This window comes from Pongo pygmaeus, chromosome 19 (assembly GCF_028885625.2).
Source record: "Pongo pygmaeus isolate AG05252 chromosome 19, NHGRI_mPonPyg2-v2.0_pri, whole genome shotgun sequence".
In the NCBI taxonomy this organism is placed as follows: Eukaryota; Metazoa; Chordata; class Mammalia; order Primates; family Hominidae; genus Pongo; species Pongo pygmaeus.
In genome coordinates this window covers 62,256,148-62,271,687 of record NC_072392.2, presented here as the reverse complement: position 1 = coordinate 62,271,687, position 15,540 = coordinate 62,256,148, and the positions used below count along the sequence as shown (strand labels likewise).

General features: G+C 39.7%; 1 protein-coding gene across 1 annotated transcript in view; it reads left to right on the top strand.

Moving 5' to 3' along the window:
- ANKFN1 (ankyrin repeat and fibronectin type III domain containing 1) overlaps positions 1 to 15,540 on the top strand; it is a 361,962-nt gene that overhangs the window by 305,738 nt on the left and 40,684 nt on the right. The window contains exon 15 of the mRNA XM_054457189.2: positions 5,199 to 5,414. Within this exon, the coding sequence (XP_054313164.1) occupies positions 5,199 to 5,414 (216 nt within the window). The remainder of the gene's footprint in view (positions 1 to 5,198; positions 5,415 to 15,540) is intronic.

The window sequence follows — 15,540 nt, the reverse complement described above, 5'->3', positions numbered from 1 at the left end:
GGGAAAAGGGGACCCAAAATTCCAAACACTCTAGTATTTGCTGGAGAGAAGGAAATTTCTTTTATCCTTCTAGATAAAGATTCACTTTTACACCTAGTCTTGTTTTTGTAATTTTGTATTCTCTATCTTAAAGAGTGCCCCAAAATTGTATGGTTCAGGCCCCCACAAAACCTGGATCTAGTCATGCCAATGACTTCAGTTTCAGTAAGCAACATTTTATACACTTGGTTCCATACTCCTTTTGTAGATTGGCATATCCCTTGGCTTCCACAATTTCACACTCTTCCGATTTTCTTCCAACTTGCTGGTCTTTCTCTGTATCCTTTGCTAGTTTTCAGGCTGTTTCCTTTGCTTAGAATCCCCTTCTTTCCTCACTTTGCCTTACTAATTCCTATATATCCTCCAGGTCTCAGCTTAATTTTTATACTTCCTTAAAGAGCCTTTCTCTGATCCCTTGATTAAGTGAATCACTCTCATAGCACCTTGTATTCTTCATTCAGGAAAGTGATCAGAATCCCAGAGTTTATTATTTGTATTATTATCTGTTTAGTGACCCACTTGGATTGTGAGTTCCTCAGTTCAGGGAATGTGTCTGTCTTGGCTACCACTATATCCCCAATGCCTGGAATGTGGTAGACACTCAGTAAGTACAGGTTGGATAAATAAATATATCTGTCAATCCAAACCCATGTACCCCAGTGATCACACTTGAGGGAAACTTTATCTAGCCAAAGGGAAAAGGGATCACAGAAATGTCTTGTAGCATAGTTACCACCTGGATGGATAGCTCTCTGGTCCTGCACCATGACCGGAGAGCCTCATAGTCTTCAATAAATGGTCACCTTCACAGTGCCCCCATCAAGGCCTGAGTGCTGTATGTACGCCCTTCTCTCCAAGTTTCTGTATGCCTAGTTCAATGATAAAGTTGCTTTCATCACTTTTTTTGGTAGGACCTATTGCCCAAACTATTTACTAGTCTGTACAATGAAGATGTCTGGAAATACTGAAGGCACCTTTTGTTGGGGAGGGAGGTAAGAGCGGTGGAAGGGAGGCGTAAATTATAGAAAAACTTCTGAAGGGAAAGAAAAAGAAATTTGAGGATTGACACATAGTTAATATGTTAGATCACTTTACTAATTTAAAATATTTTACAATGTGGCCAGGCACGGTGGCTCACACTTGTAATCCCAGCATTTTGGGAGGCCAAGGCGGGTGGATCACCTGTGGTCGGGAGTTCGAGACCAGCCTGACCAACATGGACAAACCCCATCTCTACTAAAAATACAAAATTAGCTGGGTGTGGTGGCACATGCCTGTAATCCCTGCTACTCGGGAGGCTAACGCAGGAGAATCGCTTGAACTCAGGAGGCGGAGGTTGTGGTGAGCCGAGATCACACCATTGCACTCCAGCCTGGGCAACAGGAGTGAAACTCTGTCTCACAAAAAATAAAATAAAATAACAATGTTCTGAGGAAAGTAAAAATGCATTATACATAGTTTGATTGGCATCAACCGTAAATAAATTCTATTGATTTTCCTCTGGTGCATCTCATTTAACTCTCCTCTCCTTTCCAGTTTTGTATACTATTGCCTGATTACTCCAATTTGGTCAAAAGCCTCCAAAGTCATCCCTCTGCCACCAGTCTTGACAGCCTCCAATCCACTTTCCATACTTTGGCCAGAATAGCCAATCTAAAAGATTCTGACCAAGGCATTCTCTGACTTAGACTCCTCCAGTTGTGGATCAGACATTTTATCACGGCTCACAAAGGCCTCAATCATGATCCTTCTCCCCCTCATCTGCACTCATAGTCACTGGGCTTAGTCACTGTGTCCAAGTCAGGGGACCTACCTTTATCACAGTGCATTTCAAGCACTGTGCAATTTGCACCTTGTTTTCTGGGTTTCTGCTCTCTAGTGAGCTCCTTTAATATATAATAGTAAATAGTAACCGTGAAGTGACTACTTTCATTTATTTAACAGACTAGGTGCCAGGCACTGTGTTGAGTGCTTTACAAACTTTACTGTCATTTAATCTTTGCCACAACCTAATAAGAAAGTACTATTATGGTATTCTTTTAACAGATCGTAACACTAGGGCCTAGAAATGCTCATTTGTGCCCAAGGTTACATAGATAGGAAGTGGCAGATTCTAGATTCACATCCAGATTTATTTAACTCGAAAGCCTGCATCCTTTCCAGTACTTCATCCTCTTACTGTGTAGTAATTTACAAAAAAAGCAGACACAATTTTAAAGAGAAAAAATTATTCATATTATAGTAAAAAAGAAAAAGAAGTCTATTCTTAATTAAAATTACCTAGGCCAGAGGAGAGAGAAGTATCTCAGCATTTGGGAAAAAAAATTAAGATGAGAAATCCTGTAAGTGACCAAAAGCCCACATTGTTTTTCTTTCTCTTAGGAAAATGTCAGAGGGCCCAAAGAGGGAGAAGTGTACATTGCTCTTACATTGAAAGGTGTCTAAACTACTTATCCCACCAAAACAGTAAAAATCTGACACTGCAGATTGTGCTAAACTTTCCTCCTCCATAGCTTTTAGAAATGAATATTAGTGAGTAAGAGCTAAGTAACAATATATGAATACTGTGTTCTTTACATTTGTTAGGGGGAAAAAAGATTTTCCCAAAATTTTGCTTTTCTTTTTCAGGCCTCCTTATCCCAACTCTGGACTTCCTTCACCTTCCCATGTCCACATCACCCCAAACTGAATAAAGACCTCTAAATATTGTGCCTCTGCCTAGGGCTTATTGACAGCCCTGTGATTTGTCCTGGTTATAACCTAGATGCATTCCTGTTAGCCATCAGGTGGCTCTTGTAGGATCATCAGGAGCCCCAGATCACCTAACCTTGATTATGACAGGTATTAACATGGTCTATTTTTCCTTTAGGCCCTAAAGAACCTTGAATTCTCCCTCATGGAAGATGGTTGCAATTTATTTTCACAATAATATTCTACTTTTAAATTGGGCTCTCCCCAAAGCTAGCTATCCAACCTAATTTGATGTCAATAAAAAATTTCAAGAAGGCTTATAGTGCTTTCTTATTCAACCCCTTAGAAAACCTATCTACAGCTGATAGTGAACCACTGATAATAACTTTGTTTAAGTGAAAAGACCACTGTAGTCAATGTCTACCCATCAGCTTTGGTCCAAAGTGAATCACATTTTCCGGCATCTTAATGATAATACAATATGTTAATTAAGTCAACCAAAAGTGGCTGAGTCCTTTCCATGTGGCAGGCACTGTGCAAGGGACACAGAGACACAAAGATGAAACAACTGTGAATTCATAATGTGAACTCATACACCAATACATGCAGTAAAGCCAGAGACATGCTAAGATGGAAGTTTGTACAGGAAACAGTAAGGGACAAAAGAAGGATGGTGAAGTCTACCTTAGAGAGTTGGAAAAGTCTTCCCAGAGGAGGTGAAATCTGGGATGGGTCTTGAAAAGGAGTAGATGTAAGCCTGGGTGGGATTCCAATCAAAGCAGTAAAGAAAGCCCCCACCCTACATTGCACCAAGTTTGAGGGTTTACAGAATACTTTTTCATGAGTTGCTTGATTTAATCCCTCAAACACTCACTGAGGTAAGGATTAGCATAACAGCTGTCTGAGCTGTAAAGACTCTTACTTTTAGGTGATGATACTCAGGACCAGAGAGGGTAAATAATTTTTCAGAAGTCCAACAGTTAATAAATGGTAGCCAACCCTGAAATTCAATACCAAATATAAGTAAAGGCTTAATAGCAATGGTAGGCTGGAGCCAATTTGTACTGGCCCGAGAGAGCCAGCTGTTAAATATTCAGGGATTTTGAAAGCCTGTTGTCAAACTCTGGGTAGTTTGAAATCCCACTACAGCAAGAGTATTTACACCACAGAAACCGGCGTGTGCTACAAATCAGGGCTTTCTTTTCTTTTCTTCCTTTTTTTTCCTTTTTGGCTAGCCAGTTTACCAGCATCACACTGCTTATTAGTATCCCACAGGGCTGGACTAAAAGCCACACCCACTTCTCTATGATTTAGAAGTCAAATATTGGAAAGAAGAAATATGACTGAGTGATTAGGCCGTTGCAAAAAAATCATAATCTTGCCAAATGAATTTTTATGTCAAAAATTATTTATGAAATGCCTTATTTGTCCTATGTCTGGTCTTTGTAAGGAAGAAGATAAGATTTCGGCCGCAGTCCCTACCTGTGAGGGAAAATTCCAGGGTTTTCATAGGTGTAGATATGGACTTCTTGGCTCATTCATTTTTAGGTCATCCTTGTCACTTTTACAAATCCCAGTTCTATTTCTGTATTCATGCTAACAGGGCATCTCACCACCTCTTATGTGAGCTCACAAAAGTAACAGCTAGGAGCTCTAGGATGATTTATAATGTTTAGAAATCATAGATATTTAAAGCTAGAGGGGATTTTATCCTATTCATCCTGTGTTCTAGGTTAGAAATATTCAAACCCTGCATATTTGTAAAACTCCTGTTTATTTTAGGAATAACTACCTGAGCCCCTCCATATTGAGTGTGGCATCTTTCCCTTCCTACCTTCCTAAAAGTATTGTCTGCCTCAGTTGACCCAGTTTATAAGCAATTTTAACAGATTTTTAAATAAACAGAAGCCCCTGAAATGCAGATAAGTCAAACCAGGCCAATTTCCCAATTAAAGTATCTTGAAGGGAATGTGCAGTCATTTGGGGACCTGTACAATGTGCTACATTGTCAATTCACTTCTTCATTTTAAACAACCCCACCTCATACCAGCTTACTGCAGATCTCCTGAGAACTCCACAGAAGCATACTTTAAATATCAGACATTTTTCTTTAAAACATCTGGGATTCTCTTCAAGTGCTGGTAACTGAGGTTTATGTACTGGTGTGCCTATGTGGGTAAGAAATATTTACAGATACTGAATTTGCTTTTTTAAAAAAACATAATTTTTATGCATCTTGCTGTAATCTTTGCAGGCTCTGCAATCTTTACAAATGTCTTTGTAAAGACCTTTGAGCTTCTGCGAAGTACATTTCTATGATGCCATATAGTCTAGGTTTAAGTGCAAAAAAAAAAGAGAGCAAACAGCTTCTCAGAAATCAGATAATTATTCACGGTGTCTTTTGTTGCTGTTGTGTTGCTTCGTTAGCATAATACCCTCTATGCTACCAGTAATCCATTTGTTTCCAGAATTTACTTGGGACACACAACTTGGGAAGAGTTTACTATGAGCCCATTAAAGATCGACATGGAAACATACTTATAGTCACCATCAGGGAGGTGGAGATGCTTTACTCATTTTTTAATGGCAAATGGATGCAGATCTCAAAGCTGCAAAGCCAGAGAAAGTCTCTATCAACACCTGAGGAGCCAACAGCTTTAGACATTTTACTGATAACCATCCAGGTACGTAGTTTTTTTCTTAATTCCCTGGTATACTTAAGGTTCCAAACCCAGTTATTGAAGGTCTAGTGAAATATTTATTGCAAGAGCCATTTACATATGCAGTGATGGAGTGGAGGGGGTCCAGAGATATGTTGTTGCAAATGCAGAAGCTTATTTTTTATTTATCACTCCCTAGATCTGGAATTCATTCATACAAATAGTGGGCACCCAATAAAGCATTTTCATGCCCTGGCCAATGAGCCAGTAAGAAACATTGAGGCCAGGCGCAGTGGCTCATGCCTGTAATCCCAACACTTTGAGACCAAGGTGTACGGTAGATCACTTGAGGTCAGGAGTTCAAGACCAGCCTGGCCAACATGGTGAAACCCCATCTCTACTAAAAATACAAAATAAATACATAAATAAATAGCTAGATATGGTGGCGCACACTTATAATCTCAGCTGCTTGGGAGGCTGAGGCAGAAGAATTGCTTGAACCTGGGAGGCAGGTTGCAATGAGTCAAGATCGTGCGACTGCCCTCCAGCCTGGGCAACAGAGTAAGACTCCATCTCAAAAAGAAAAGAAAAGAAACATTGAGACAAATAATTGAGTAGGGGATAGGGAATCTCTAGATAGTATAATCAAAACGTTAAACCAATATCTGAATGAACTGTAATAACAATACATTTCTAAATTGTATATATATGTGTGCATGTGTGTGTATTTGTGTGTGTGTACATGGGTGTGTATGTACAAAAACACTCTCACACATATTTACTTCTGCATGTTCCTTACAATACTCCTTTGGGACAGACAGGCATGATTAAGTCCATTTTAGGAATGAAATAACTAGAGGCCTGGTGCGGTGGCTCACACCTGCAATCCTAGCACTTTGGGAGGCCAAGGCAGGCAGGTCACCTGAGGTCAGGGGTTCAAGACCAGCCTGGCCAACATGATGAAAGCCCATCTTTACTAGAAATACAAAAATTAGCCAGTTGTGATGGCAGCCACCTGTAATCCCAGCTACTCAGGAGGCTGAGGCAGAATTGCTTGAACCAGGGAGGCAGAAGTTGCAGTGAGCCGAGATCACGCTACTGCACTCCAGCCTGGGTGATGGAGTGAGAATCCATCTCAAAAAATAAAAAGAAAAGAAAAGAAAGAGAGAGAGAAAGACAGAAAGAAAGAAAGAAAGAAAGAAAGAAAGAAAGAAAGAAAGAAAGAAAGAAAAAGAAAGAAAGAAAGAAAGAAAGAAAGAAAGAAACGAAGGAAGGAAGGAAGGAGAAAGAAAGAAAAAGGAAGGAAGGAAAGAAAGAAAGAAAGAAAACAAGAAAGAAAGAAAGAAAAAGAAACTAGAGCTCAAAGAAGTTAAATGACATAGAGCTACACACAGAGGCAATTTAGTGAAGCTAATGAAGCTTTGATGTCCTTCAGCCTTCACTTGTACAAGCCTCTTCCAGTTCCTCGCAGGGACCCTGGCAGCTTTGCTTTCATAACTTTGTGTTGTTTTCCTTAAAAAAAGACACCAGAAACTATATCCACTTGAGACTCCACAAAACTTGATTTTGTCCCTTGGCACACAGCTAGAAAATGGCAGAGCTGAGGCTTCAATTCAGATCTTCTGATTGCAAATAGGCTTCTTTCTGCTACATTATGTCATATTCTGAGGTAGAAGTCAGGATTTTAGTGAGTGGGGTCCAGGAGATGAAATAAAGGATAAAAGGCTTACTTGAATACTGAATAGCCACCAAAATTCAAAATCCAGGTAGCTTAGATGCAGCCCTTGGCCTGGATGGTGGAATTGGGACACCAACCCTTGTATGCTCCTGAGTCCAGCACACTCTCTCTGCCTCACACATTCTTTTGTGAACATGGGCTTCAAACTGTTTCTTTTTTTCTTTCTTTCTTTCTTTTTTTTTTTTTTTTAAACCCAGTGATAGGGATGAATTGTATAGGACACTTCGGTTAGGTAGAAAAGCTGGCAGAAACATCTACACTGAGCCCCGTGCAAGCAGTAGCATATCCACAGACAGCTAACCTGGAGTAAGACAGAAGGAAGGACCTAGTTGCACAGAAACAACCCAAATCTGAGCTTCCGTCCTGGGAGCCATTTGTGGTCACCCTAAACAGCTAACTTACTTTCTAAGTTACTTTCATTCCCCGCCAAGGGATGGCAAGTACAATAATCTCATTTTTTCATTACTTGCACCGGCCCAAACCAGGACAAAGGCCAATGAAGCAAAGGTAAGCTAATTGGTCAAAGCCAATACCTCTGGATTTAATTTTGTGGAATTTGAGTTCATAGAGAATTGACAGAGAGTATGTGCTTGTGTGAAGGAGGTGGGGGCAGGGAACACAGACACATTTGAGGCTCCCCTCTTCACCTTTTATAAGCAAGTGCTAAAAGAAACATTTAAAAAATCATAATAAATTGAGCTTTTACAGGGTGACTAATACACTAATCCCCTATAGGGATAAACTAGGGTCTGGGCTACCTTTGCTCCTAGAAACACAGCACAGGCCTCAGCATGATATAATACCTGGTTTCTCCTAGACTTATTACATTAAAAATGTGTTACAGGTGCAGAAAAATTCCAATCTGGTGAAAGGTTGTTAGAGAAGGAAACCAAAAATAGAGGCAGGATCGGGTTTCCACACAGATCCAAGTGGAAAATTTACCCCCGCTGACTGGCACATTCCCACCTGATGTCATTCCCACCCACCCCCACACTCCCTGCTCCTCCCCCTACTTCTTCTCTCTCCCCTCCTTCCCATGCAAGTCTCACACTAGAGAGGAAATGGGGAATAAAACTATGAGGGCTGGTATCCAATCCCTCCTAGACTTAAGATTTAATTATATCAGGAGTTGGTCCCACCAACTCAACATAAAGGGAGAGACAGGTCTTGGTGGTACCCAAAGAAGGCTGGTAATTCCCACAATAACAGGCCGCAGACCACTCTCTTTTCTCAGGGGTGGTGGAGTGATGACCACCAGGCCTTCTCATTGGAAGCCTGGGCTTCTTTCTGCTACATCACATCACATTCTGTGCACCACTTTGAAATCAGGATGACTGGGTGTGAATACCAACTCCACCCTTTCTGGTTATGTGTCCAGGGCATTATTTAACTTCTCATCCCTCACAGTTCCTCCTCTGCAAAAAACCTACTTCATAGGGTTCTAATGAAGATAGGTGAGTTAGTACATAAATGATTAAAAGAGTAGTACAAAGTAGTGCTCAATAAATATTAGTGACTTTTATTATGTCTCAGAAAATTTTTTTTTCATTTTTTTTTTATTTTACTTTAAGTTCCAGGGTACAAGTGCAAGATGTGCAGGTTTGTTACATTGGTGTGCCATGGTGATCTGCTGCACCTATCAATCCATCACCTAGATATTAAGCCCAGCATGCATTAGTTAGTTTTCCTGATGCTCTCCCTCCCCTTGTCCCTACCAACAGGCCCCAGTGTAGGTTGTTCCCCTCCCTGTGTCCATGTGTTCTCATTGTTCAGCTCCACTTCTAAGTGAGAACACATAGCATTTGGTTTTCTTTTCCTGCATTAGTTTGCTGAGGATAATAGCTTCCAGCTCCATCCACGTCCCTGCAAAGGACATGATCTCATTCCTTCTTATGGCTGCATAGTATTCCGTGGTGTATACGCACCACATTTTCTTTATCCAGTCTATCATTGATGGGCATTTGAGTTGATTCCATGTCTTTGCTATGGTAAGTAGTGCTGCAGTGAACATACTTGTGCACATGTCTTTATAATAGAATGATTTATATTCTTTTGGGTATATACCCAGTAATGGGATTGCTGGGGCAAATAGTATTTCTGATTCTAGGTCTTTGAGGAATCGCCACACCATCTGCCACATTATTGAATGAATTTACATTTCCACCAATACTGTAAAAGCTTTCCTATTTCTCTGCAGCCTTGCCAGCATCTGTTGTTTCTTGAATTTTTATTAATAATAATCACCATTCATGTCTCAGAAAATTTTAAGCAATGCTAGGCTGCCCTCAGGACACACCCAGTCCACGGAGACCTCTGGTAATGGCCTAATCATTCCGTGGGGCATTTTATCACGTTTTCTACCTTTCCATCACAACTAAGGAAAAGCTGTATAAAAGTTATGATCCATGATGGGGTTTTCAAAAAAGATAAGGGCTTTAACAAAATCTGGGCCCATAACTAATCTACGAATCCCTAGGGCCCCAGGGAAACTCCAGTGTCCAACTCCCTCAAATTCCTGACCTTCTCAAATGCCAGGCCTTCAAAACAGGCCTCTCTCATTTATCTGTGAAAGAGCAAAAAATCCTCCTCACCCTTGCCTGGGAAGGAAAAGAGAGTTATTGTGGACAAGAGTCCCTATGAGCAAACTAATTGGCAATGAGAGTATTTCCAAGAGAAAGGCCCCTCTCAGGTGCTAAGTCGCTCCGACCATTCTCTTCAGGGATCACTTCAGTCCTTGGAAGCCTCACATGCAAGTTTTTTCCTGAAGCTTAATCTCTCACACGTGTACTATATATTCAACTTTCTAACACTTTGTTACATCTGTGATATCATTTGATCCTCATGCAAACCCAAAGAGGATGAGTGAGTCGTTTTGTGTCCAGTTTGCGGAAGAAGCCGTGAATTTCAAGGAAGTACCTTGTCAAGGTCATATCAGCTAGAAGAGGGACCAAACCCACAACTTCTGACTCCTAGACTGATGGCCTTCCCATTTCATCATGCTGCTGTACACACCTTCCTCTCCACCCCCCCGCTTTTCTCTGCATCCTTTGTGATCCTAGGGAAGCTGTGGTGAAGCATGTCTTCTGTTCCTTCTCATCCCTGCATTCCTTTTCTTCTCCTTAGGCATTCCTTATCACCTCTAGGTATTCAGTGTCTTCTTCTTACACCCTAGGTGCCCAGGACCTCTTCTTCCTTTTTCTGCTTTTTTTCCAGCACGTTCCTACTCTTTCTACCCCCAAGCAGCTGCAAACACAAGGATCAAAAACTACATGAATCAGAAAGATTGCTGGAAATGAGGCAATAGGGCTGGACTTAGGAAACAATTGGGTTCATGTAAAAACTTGTTCACCAATGTTCATAGAAGCATTATTCACAATAGCCAAACAGTAGAAGTAAACTAGATGCCAAACAACTGATGAATGTGTAAACAAAATGTGGTATATCCATATAATGGAATATTATTCAGCCATTAAAATGAATAACATATGATCCATGCTATGACATGGATGAACCTTGAAAATGTAATGCCGAGTGAAAGAAGCCAGACACAAAGTGCCAAATGTTGTATGATTCCACTCATATGCTATGCCCAGAATAGGCAAATCCATACAGACAGAAAGCAGATTAGTGGTTTCAGGAACAGCAGGGGGAGAGATAGGGGAATGACAGCTAATGAATGTGTGGTTTCTTTCTAAAGTGATGAAAATGGTCTGGCATTAGACACTGGTGATAGTTGCACAACCATGTGAATATGCTAAAACCACTGAATTACACACTTGAACAGGGTGAATTTTATGGTATATGAGTTATAGCTCAATTAAAATAAAAAGAAACAAGTGTAAGTAAAAGAGACTACATTAATCTTGTCCCCTTTAAAGACAGCAGCTCTGATTCAGCCTCAGCTAATTACAATGGAAGAATGTGGTCTCAGTCTTGAAATATTTTCAGTGTTTTGAAGAGAAGTTGAAAATCAAAAATTTTGGTAAAGTCTTTTTATTTTTCTAATTTAGAAAATAATTCAGAAAATTACATTATTTGCAGTCCATATAATCTTGGACCTACAAAGACCACTAGCCACCATTTTGTCACCTCTACCATCATGGATGGTTGAGTTTTCATATTCCATCCAACAAAATAAAAGTGCTGTAGTTATTGAAAAAGCAACTACCTATTGTTCCTCTAACAAACTCAGGATCTCTGATCAATGACGAGAAGGTGGATATACCCTTCCTAGTCACTGTGCAAGCATAGCATATTTTCTCCCTAAAGACCAGCCCCAGACCCTACCTCCTCTGATCTTCTCAATTCATATTTAATGAATATTTTTTTCAATGTCAACTAGGTACCAGGCACTCTTCTAGGTGCTACAGAAAAAAACAAATGAATAAGTCAAGGTCCCTACTCTCAAGGAATTCAGTCAAACGAACACAGACAGATTTGTAAACAAATCAAGGTAATACAAGACAGCATTAAACTATAGCCTGATAGCAGTACAAACGGTGTACTATGGGGAACACAGACAAAGCAGCTATTAATTCTGCCTGAAAATGTCAGGGAAGGCATTGCAGAAGAGATGGCATTTGACTGAGCCATGAGTGTAGTTAAGTTAACCAGGTGGAAAAAAAGAAAGAGAGAGAACAAAATAAAGGAGAGAAGAAAGAAGGAATTAAATAGATGGAATTAAATTAAATTGAGAGCATGATAAAGAAATGAGGCAGAAACTGGAAGAGTGGATTTCACCCTCCCTTAGGCCCACAATGGGCCTTACACAGTCTTCTTATGGCCTCTATGATGTTGGGTGAGAAAAACTTGCTTACATGATTCTCTCACACTGAAATGTGAGTTCCATGAAGGGAAGGATCATGTTTTATTCATCTCAGTGTCATCAATATCCTAGCCACAATGACTGATACATAGTAAGTGCTCAGTAAAAGTTGGTAAAATGAGTGAGTTTGTGAAACAACAATCAGAACAGTGAGATTAGGGCATGTATGGGGAAAGGAAAAAAACAATCCATTTTGACTAGAGATAAGGAACACAAAAGGGCTATAGTGGAAATGGAGGTTGGAAAAGCAGATTAGAGGTCAAATCAGGTAACATGTAGAACCACAGGCATTCAATTTGGTGTTAGAAGGCCTTTTTAGGCTGGGTGCAGTGGCTCACACCTATAATCCCAGCACTTTGGGAGGCCGAGGCGGGTAGATCACCTGAAGTCAGGAGTTCAAGACCAGCCTAGGCAACATGGCGAAACCCCATCTCTACTAAAAATACCAAAATTGGGTGGGCATGGTGGCGCATGCCTGTAATCCCAGCTACTCAGGAAGCTGAGGCAGGAGAATCGCTTGAACCCAGGAGACAGAGAATCGAGCCACTGCCCTCCAGCCTAGGTGACAAAGTGAGACTCCGTCTCAAAAAAAAAAAAAAAAAAAAAAAGTTGGCCTTTCTAGTGTATCATGGATTATGTGGATGAGACAGCTTCTTTCCATTCCCACACATTTCTCAGGCTCCAAAACATTTAAAGAGGGGAAAATGACTACATAAAGGCAAGGAAACACAGAGTAGATGCTCAGTAATAGTCTTTCAAAAAATTGAATGAAAGAGTGAATTACTCCATCCCAGAATGCTGTTGGTTTTTATATAACCACAGTGTACTCCTAGCTCACATTCTATTTGTGGTCAGTTCTGACCCCCACATGTTTTTCTCTGATACTCTTACCTATCCTGTATTTGTATTCTTGGATGTAGGTCTTTACAAGCACATTTTCATATTAAGTTTCAACCCTAATTATCATAGCCTTATTTTTTCAATGCATAGGGTCATTTAGAACTTTATTACCATTTTCCAGAAAAGAAAAGCCATACCAAATTTGGGACCCACAAATTTGATGCACACATTCTTGATTTCTTTGTCCAGAATGTCAATAAATAAGCTGAACAGACTGGTCCTCAGGACCAATCCCTACTGGACCATCACTGAATATGTCTACTATTTATTCACCATCTCCATTATCTACAAATCTCCCATCCAGATATTCAGCTTGTTAAAAGCAATGTGGTCCAGATTCTACTTTTCCCAGGTTATCCAGTGAAACAGATTACACTAGAGACTTCTCTCTGGTCTTGGAATCCTGTTCTATTGCTAAAATAAATTAAGGTAATCTGTATGCTTTGCTCTCACAGAACCATGTTGACTCCTCTTCAGTGTCTCAAGATTTCCTGGATGACTGCAAATTGATTGTTTGATGGTTCTTTCTCATTTTTCCTAAAGATCAATAAGTTGGCGGTCTTTAATTACTAGGGTCATTCCATGTTTCTCCCCTTCCTGTTTCAAAGACAGCCATATTTGTCCTTTTCTGGTCTTTAGAGACTTCTCCAGTTCTCCATGACTTCTCAAAAATAATGACCTGTGAGTCTGTAGCCACATCTGTTTGTTTAGCAAGTATCCCTAAGGGTGCATATCATCAAATTCAGTGGATTTGAATACTTCCATTTTTCTTTCCCTCATTAACCATTTCTCTTCCTTTAATTAGTGTTCATTTCCCAAATTCCACCTTGACTGAATTTATTGTAGTCAACTACTTACTTGTGATCTAGGCTGAAGAGACAGGATAGAAGACATTAAAAAGTTCAGCCTTATCCATCCTGATCTTAATAAGAATTCCTTCTTCATCATGAGATCAAATTTTTTTCTAGCCTTTTTTTTGGCCAAGTGATCTTTTAAAATATTGTTTAGATTTTGCTTTTCTGTACATGCTCATTAGATGTTTCTCCCAGTTGTGACCATTCTTATTCTATCCCTCTTCTACTATTCTCTTATGTTCTGTTTAAGGTATCTGTCCTAATTTTCCACATGTTGTGTACCTATTTTATACAGAAAAGTACTGGGTACTAAGGACACAAAGCAATGAAAAACATAGCCTTACCATTAATTTCACAGTTTAGTTCAAGAAAATAACACGAAAGAAAAATATAAGTACTCCTTCTGCTGTATGCCTACATTGCCTCTATTATAAAACTGATTTCAATATATTGTGATCATCTGTTTACTTCTCCTTTTGACCTCCTCAAAAGTAGGGATGACATCATATTCATCTGAAACACCAATGTCTCACATGGTGCCTGACACTTTATAGGGACTCAATATGTGTTTGATAAAGGATGAGACAGAGGAGACAATATACAATAACATCTGCTAGATGTTGCAGATGGTTAACTCTACAGAGAAAAGATCACTCCTCTAGAGTATGACGGTCAAGGAAGATCCCATACTTTTCCATTCCATATAGAATTCTATAGACATTTCAATGTTTGTTTTCTCACCTTCCCTGAATTTAATGGTAGAGTTGATTCCCTTTACCTTACCCTTTTAAATATTTTCATTAGTATTATTTTTAATTGACAAATTATGTTTGGATATAGTTGTGGGGTACAAAGTGATGTTTTGATATATGTATACAATGTAGAATGACTGAATCAAGCTAATTAACATATCCATCACCTCACTTACTTATCATTTTTTTGTGGTAAGGCACTGGAACTTTACTCTCTTAGTTGTTTAACCCTTGCTTTTTTGAAAACCAGGATATGCTCCTACCTACAGGAAACTTTCTCCTATAATAAGTGTATTAGTCCATTTTCACACTGCTATAAAGAACTACTTGAGACTGGATAATTTATGAGGAAGTTTAATTGAATCACAGTTCTGCAGGCTTAACAGGAAGCATGCCTGAGAGGCCTCAGTAAACTTACAATCACGGCAAAAGGTGAAGGGGAAGCAAACACGTCTTACCATGGCAGAGCAGGAGAAAGAGAGTGAGGTAGGAAGTGCCACACAATTTTAAACCATCAGATCTTGTGAGAACTCACTATCATGAGAACAGCAAGGAGGAAATCCACCCCCATGACCCAATTACCTCCCACCAGGCCCCTCCTCCAATTCAACATGAGATTTGGGTGGGGATACAAATCCAAACCATATTAATAAGTTACCTGACTCATCACTCCTAACTTTGTGTCACAACCCCCACTGCCCAAATGTAAAAAGTTTTACCTACTGATGTGGGGAGATGGTATCTGAATTTTGTAATTATTTGTTATCTGAGTCCCTGCAGTTGTACAGAGAATCAAAAGTCACAACCCAAATAGTTCACTGGAGAACTGACCACATAAAAAACAAGATATCCCTGTACTTAACTTGGTTGACACTTACTATTGAATCAACAGCTTTGTTCAGTCTCTGCTGCTTTTGGAATATTATGATGTGACAATATAATGCAAATTCAATGAAAATCCATTACAGGGCAAAATTTAAAATCTTGTAAAAGATACAGAATTCAGTGAAGCTGATGATGTAGAGACCTAATCAAATAACAGGCAAAGCCACTGACAACTGAGAATCTAGAAGTGGTAGAC